General features: G+C 46.1%; 1 protein-coding gene across 2 annotated transcripts in view; it reads right to left on the bottom strand.

Moving 5' to 3' along the window:
* Positions 1 to 5,179: 5,179 nt before the first annotated feature.
* Positions 5,180 to 6,663, bottom strand: part of LOC122388980 (hemicentin-2-like) — a 99,184-nt gene continuing 97,700 nt past the window's right edge. Inside the window, exon 16 of one of the 2 annotated variants that reach the window (XM_043380592.1) lies at positions 5,180 to 6,526. In XM_043380592.1, the coding sequence (XP_043236527.1) occupies positions 6,296 to 6,526 (231 nt within the window). In that variant the 3' untranslated portion in view covers positions 5,180 to 6,295. The remainder of the gene's footprint in view (positions 6,527 to 6,663) is intronic. The other variant, XM_043380591.1, reaches the window with a different exon arrangement.

The raw sequence follows: 6,663 nt of genomic DNA, 5'->3' as shown, positions 1-6,663 counted from the left end.
TAAAATTGCACACAGAAAATAAACGAGTAGGTAAATCAACGATGCACCCAGGTGCACCTAAATCAGTCGGAGCCTCATCTCATCTCAACTCAACCCGTATCAGTGGCAGTAATTCGCCAATCATTTCTAGATGCTTTGCCATAATCGTTTTAACACAGATCAGCTTCAATTGCTTCCCTCCCACGCATATTTTGGCGGAAATGATTGATCACCCAACTGTTGGAGCATAAAATTCGTCTCCATTTAAAACCGCGCCAGACAGAAGGCCGCATAAATATCGTTTTCCGTACACTTTCACCAGCTTGCATCTAAATTCATTCGGAAATAAATCGTTGCTCTGTCTGCCGGGGCGCCCGAAGCTGGATGAATGGTTCGCTCCTGAAGTGATATGCGCTCAGGCAACTAAAACTGGCGCGACCAAGACCTGCTCTGACGACCAGTTGTGCTTCCGCCGTCCATTGTACACATTGTTGTGGCTTTGACAAATGTTATTTGCTCCGTAACGGCAGAGTTGCATCACGATAAGCAAGATATTGAGCGTAGGTCTCGTTGTCAACCATGTTACCGTCCAAACTGACAGTGGATTGATAGTTGTGTCGCTATCAGATTCAACTTTGGAGCTTGTCCTCATGCGACAAAAGTAACACATGCGGTTTATCAATTTTTAGCAGGACAGGTATGTAGTGGTTTGTATTCATTCAGGCATGCCCTATGGTGACGATACGAGGAGGCCGGCAAACAATATAGAAATATATCAATCATGCTGAAATTTAATTATTTCTTGCAGCAGATGCACGAAGCTCTACACAAGCAAGGAATACTAAGTCTGCTATTAGACATCGCACAGGCAGCATGTCATTTGATACTACCTACATCATTAGGTACTAGGATATCAACGGTATATTTCGAGATTGTTTGAAATGTGATAAGACTGTCACCACATACTGCTGCATTTCAACTATAACAACGGTGGGGATTAACTAGTTGATTGTCTGTAGCAACTAAACCAGCTTTTAACGACCTGCCTTTCAACCGTCTTTTTTTCTGGCGTCCGCTCTGCAATCGTACACGGTGGGCGACCTACACGGTGGGCGACCGTGTCTTGCTTATTACCAGCCTGAGTGCATATGTTATAATCACTTCCTCGTTCGTGATATTCTGCAAATACAACAGTTAACAAAACATGATTCGCTACCAACCAAAAGAATTATGAACCAATGAAGTAACGATTGTCGATTACCGTTATCACCCCGAATTATGTACGCTGAAGGACCTTGCACTGAACTCTTCATCATCACATGCTTTTACACCAACTTTCCCTGCGTGCTGCTGACTTTCACTCACATCAAAGAACGCAAGGATCAACATGCACCGTTATTCAATTCCGGATATCTCTGCTTAGCTTAGAGGCTGAGAGGCGCGAATCGGGCCGACTGATGGCCCGTCTCTCGGTGGCAAATGCGCCGGCGCTCGCTGAGCGACTGGACGGAAGCTGGCGCGGATGGGCGCGCTAACGACTCTGCCGACGGGGCAGCTGTCCGTCGCTCGCTCTCCGACGGCGTCAATGGCCGCCATAATCGGTCCGTCAAAGGTCAATGCGTCGAAATGACGCCCGGATCGGCGGCGCTCTTCATTGTCGTGTTCAATCGTCAGCGGCCGGCGGCAGAGTCCGCCGCTACTGGTCGATACTCGCTCCGGGATCTGTATCTCAGACTGCAGGAATTGGAATGGACCCGGCGAAAGATGGACACTGTATCGAGCGGATATCCAAACTGGTCATGTGTCTTGTAGACGGAAGAGAGGTTGGTTCCCGCGTTCCCGAGTCAAATCGGAGACCGAGTCCCATCCGAGTCAGCTCAGGGTCGGATCGACGCCCAAGGGTCGACGCCGTCCGCCAGAGCCGCAGATTCGGGGACAAATGAGGCAGGTGCTTAGGGAGACAAATGTGACGCCGGGAGCGGCATTTGTGGCGTGCTCTCACCAGGACCGGAGCTAAAGGGGTGTGTGGTCAGAGCAGAGAATGAAGTAGGTCAATATATTTATAGTTTGTGGAAAGATAACAAGGCGAAAGACCTTGAGATGTTTTCCAAAGTGTTATGTGCTAGAGATGTCAATCGGATACCAACTTGTTGGTATATCGATACCCAACAGATACCAACTTGGTATTTGGGATTTCAATAATCCTAATGTGTTTGGGATTTTGTTGGTAGATATCATGAACCCTCACTAATGTATAAGAGGCTAAGAAATCAGTAAAAAGTTGTTATTTCCCTCATGTTTCCAAGTTGGTTTGGTTTGAGTATATTTTCCAACGGTTTTTAAAGGGAGATAATGACCTTTTTCCACAAAATTTGAGTTAGGACCATGTTCTGACAAAACACAACAAGTTATAATGTAAATTAAAACCATTTTGCTCAATTCGGTACCTTGCCACAAATATCTCAACTTGAAGTCACGTTAGCGAGGAGCGCTGAAAATGACCGTTGAATAAGTACTTACATCACTTTTTGGTACTTGCATGTAATTTTGTAAAATGAGCGTATTCCTTACATTTCATCTTCATCACATCTAGTTAGTTAATGGTCGTCTATAGTGCCTTCAAAAGATATTCATGGTTTGGGGGTGGTTTATGTCTAAATTTACGCAACTATTTTTCCTGTTCATCATCTGACGCCATATGCTGCTATTTTAGTAGCAACGACTCAATTTTGAATCGGTCCCGCCGACTGCACAATAAAAGAAGATAGATACAACACTTTTGCGGCATCACTGAAAAACTTATGCAGTGCTGTTATCAAAATTCTCATAACAACGTTCGACAAACCTGAAGTCTTTTTGAAATAAATATGCTTGTATTTTTCGCTTCAGGCTCTGACGCCAAAATAATGAATTTCGTAGTCGCAATCGCAAGATTTGGCTGCGTTTCTGGCGCATGCCGTTCATTTGTGGCGCAAAATAATACTTGGAAACAAAGAAGAGTAGGCACTATGTACCCCCGAATAAGAATCTAATTAATTCTAAACCGAATTAACTCTAATTCAAATTAGAATCCTTACAACCAAGCAACGACAAGGCGATAACATAAACAAAAACCCAAGCGTCGCTGTTTGAAACAAAAGCGCCATATACTGCGACTTTTTTATAGAGAAGGACAACGCATTTCGGTGGGTGTTACAAGTACTGCAAGTACTGCTTCTTTTTTGCAAAAATAAAAACCTTTTTCACATACGAAAATGTGCTAGGAAATTTTCATATTTTATAGAAACTACAGTAAAAATAGTATAGATGTTGAGTAATTTTTATTTAAGAAAAAAGAAAGCTCATTATCTCCCTTTAATTGGTATTTGCTTTGGTATCGGTATTTCAATTTCCGTAAATGATATCACTGTGCATTGGAGCTCGCCGAAAAAAGTCAGCTATTGATATTGATAGTTCCGTAACTACTAATTTTCTCTATTCCAAGCATTCCCTTATTTTTCCGTACATGTGTTGAGAAACGCTAACCTATTAGAAATATTTCAAATCAAAGGTATGACCGAGCTGTATTTTAAACAATAAAATTGCCTTCATCGATTCAATTTTGATGTAATGTGCCTAGTTAGCACTGCTTATTCCGTGCTTTAGAGCCCCGAAGTGCTCATTTCGGGTAGGTGAAGGGGCTGATAACGGATGACGCCGTCATTATTGTGTGCCGACCTCACACGTGATAATCTCCATAAATTAATTATTCATGGGTGCCGTCGATGTTAATGCCGCTATCCCGGCTCTGCCGCACTGCTTCTGTCTGTGAGGCGGGACCCGAACAGCCGAGAATCAGCCGCCGGGCCGTGTCGGAGCGGCAGACCAGAGCCGGATAGGGGTGACGGGAGGTGAACGGGGATGGGGGAAGGTGAGCGGGGGCGACGGGAGGTGAACGGGGATGGGGGAAGGTGAGCGGGGGCGACGGGAGGTGAACGGGGATGAGGAAAGGTGAACAGCGGTGGCGGGAGGTGAACTGAGGTGAGCGGGGGCGATGGAAGGTGAACGGGGTGACGGAGGCGAAGGGAGGTGAGCGGGGGCGATGGAAGGTGAACGGGGTGATGGGAGGTGTTGAGAGGTCAACGAGGGTGATGGGATATTACATAATAATTATAAAACAATATATCGAGGGTGATGGGAGTCAAACTGGGGTGACGGGAGGTGGACGGAGGTGAACAGAGGTGAACGGGAGGTGAACAGAGGTGAACGGGAGGTGAACGGGAGGTGAACAGAGGTGAACGGGAGGCGAACGAGGATTGTGGGAGGTGAACAAGAATGATGCAAGGAGAACGGGCAATTGGAAAACCACAAATTTATAGAGGCGGCGACGGGATATAAATGGGATACGAGATAGGCGAGATAAAACGATTGGCCAATGGACACGAAGGATGTTGAGAGGCAACATAAGTGATGAATTCATATTTTCCATAACTCATAAAATCCCACTATCATATGAGGCTCCGTGCGCGAGACTGAGATACTGTGTGATGAACTGATACTAGTCCAGCGATGACTGTATTCGAGATTTATCGGCGCACAGGATGTCTTCAAATGCCAAGAGCCTTTTGGAATAAATCATCTCCCGTCAGGCGTCAAATACAAATGGACATACCAAAACCTGTTAACAAAGGCCGGTTACGTGCCAGTTATGTAACAGTCCTTCACATCTCGTCACGGAGGAATTTGATCATGTGTATTGTAAGTCTTCCCTCGGCGTTTGTGTGTGCGTCACATTATCAGTCGTTTGCCATTTAGTGGGAAATGTGACGGCGCATTATTAGCCGCTGTTAGGAGTCGCAGTTGAGAAGCTGCCCCTCTAAAGCAAGTGTAATTTTAGGTACATGTTTTTTATTGTTTAGGTACGTGTAACTTTAGGTAATCTTTGGCAAAGACGATATTTCATCTCAGTGATCTCACGTCTAACAGATTTTAGTTTTCTTACCACGGGCGGAACTTTGTGCCGAGCTGGGGGTGCCCGGGCGCAAAAGAAGTTCGCCGCCGCCCCAGCGGTGACCTTGACCTCGGCCATCTGTTGCAGCTCCAAAGCCAAGCCGGCGTGGAAGTTGGGGAGCTTGGTCACCGCTAGCTTGGCACAAACTTCCACCTATGCCTATTACTTACCTAAAATCATCAACTGACGTCCGAAGAGGCAAACGAACAATATGTAACAGTATGATACTATATATATTCCATTTATAAAGTTGTCTTTTCAATTCAATTTACAATGACATGTTTCAGCAAACATCCACATTGCACACAATGCCACATTATGGCTTATCATGCACTCAACGGTATCAAAACAACGGTTAGCCACGCCAGCACGGGACAGCGAGCACGACGATAGTGATCAGAGAATCGGCGTTATTTCAGCCCACTTCAGAAGGAGCCAGCCACCGAAATGAGCCTCTGGAAAGGCGTACGAAAGAATGCCAGCGGGCACACTCAGAACAGTAGCGCTGCCTCGACATTTGAGCAGTCCGACACTCAGCCATCGACTTTTCGGGAAGAAGTCATCGGCAGCAAGAGATTGTTTTGTCATTCAAGCACCAATTTGATAACGAGTCATAGGCGAGCTTTAATATGCGATTGAATTCATATATGTATAACATGAAATTGATATCTTTAATAACAAGCTTATTGTTTTATTGAGAAAAACAATGACGTATCAACAAACTAGTTAGCATCCTCCTGGTCAGTAATTGCTATCAGCATGTTAAAATTCGGTTTAGAAAATACCGCCGTCCTTACGATCTAACTGACGATAGAGCAATATTGACTCATTCACGTAAAACAGCAAACAATAACATACAAGTACATATCTGATACACTGGCCATAGATATATGATTGTCATACCATTCGCACCTCATACAGCAAAGCAGATGCACATTTTCTTCTAGGAACACTATGTACTTACCTACGATGGGACAGGATTGGTAAAACTGTGAGCTTAGTTTCTGGAACAGGACAGCATTCGAACTGTGCTGGCCAGCAATACAAAACGACGATCGACAACACACGTCAGTAGAATGTCACATCTTCATAACGAAGTCTGACAACAGCTCCCACCGCCAACGGCACCACGGCGGTCCGAGACGCCCACTGAACAGTGAACACTGATCACAACAGGGCGGCCAGCTCACCGAACAGCGCCCGGCATCACTGCGTCATCACCCGACAACGACAACCACACGGCGGGTCTGTTCGAGCGCCCGCCAATCACACAGCACTTCCTCTGACCTCGGCCAATCACAGTCGGCGAGTCACTGTGAGCGCCAATCAGACGGCGCTGTGGTCCCGGTCCTGCACCGTCAGCCGCCCGCAGTCTGAGAATGTCCGATAGGCGGCGCTAGTGGGCATGTGGGCCGACCTTGACCGGGCCGGGTCGCGCCCCAGTGACCCCACAGTCCGTACCGGGTCCACAGATCGGTGCCCGTAGACGTCCAGCGGGTTGGGGATCACGTGATCTGCTGACTCGAACATATCCTCGTCTGTCCGCTTCAGTCGCGACTGTGACGCAAAACGTTGCAATTGTAAGTTGAGTATAGTTTAGCGCTATTTTGCAATGCAAGTTAAGTTTGGTATACCCGAATGTTGACAATTGCACTTGCCTCACTCTTTATTTGTTGTGCCAATGTGTAATGTCA

Source organism: Amphibalanus amphitrite, unplaced genomic scaffold (genome assembly GCF_019059575.1).
Source record: "Amphibalanus amphitrite isolate SeventyFive unplaced genomic scaffold, NRLGWU_Aamphi_draft 000341F_arrow, whole genome shotgun sequence".
Taxonomy (NCBI): Eukaryota; Metazoa; Arthropoda; class Thecostraca; order Balanomorpha; family Balanidae; genus Amphibalanus; species Amphibalanus amphitrite.
The sequence above is the reverse complement of the archived record's forward strand: the minus strand, read 5'-3'. Positions and strand labels throughout refer to the sequence as shown.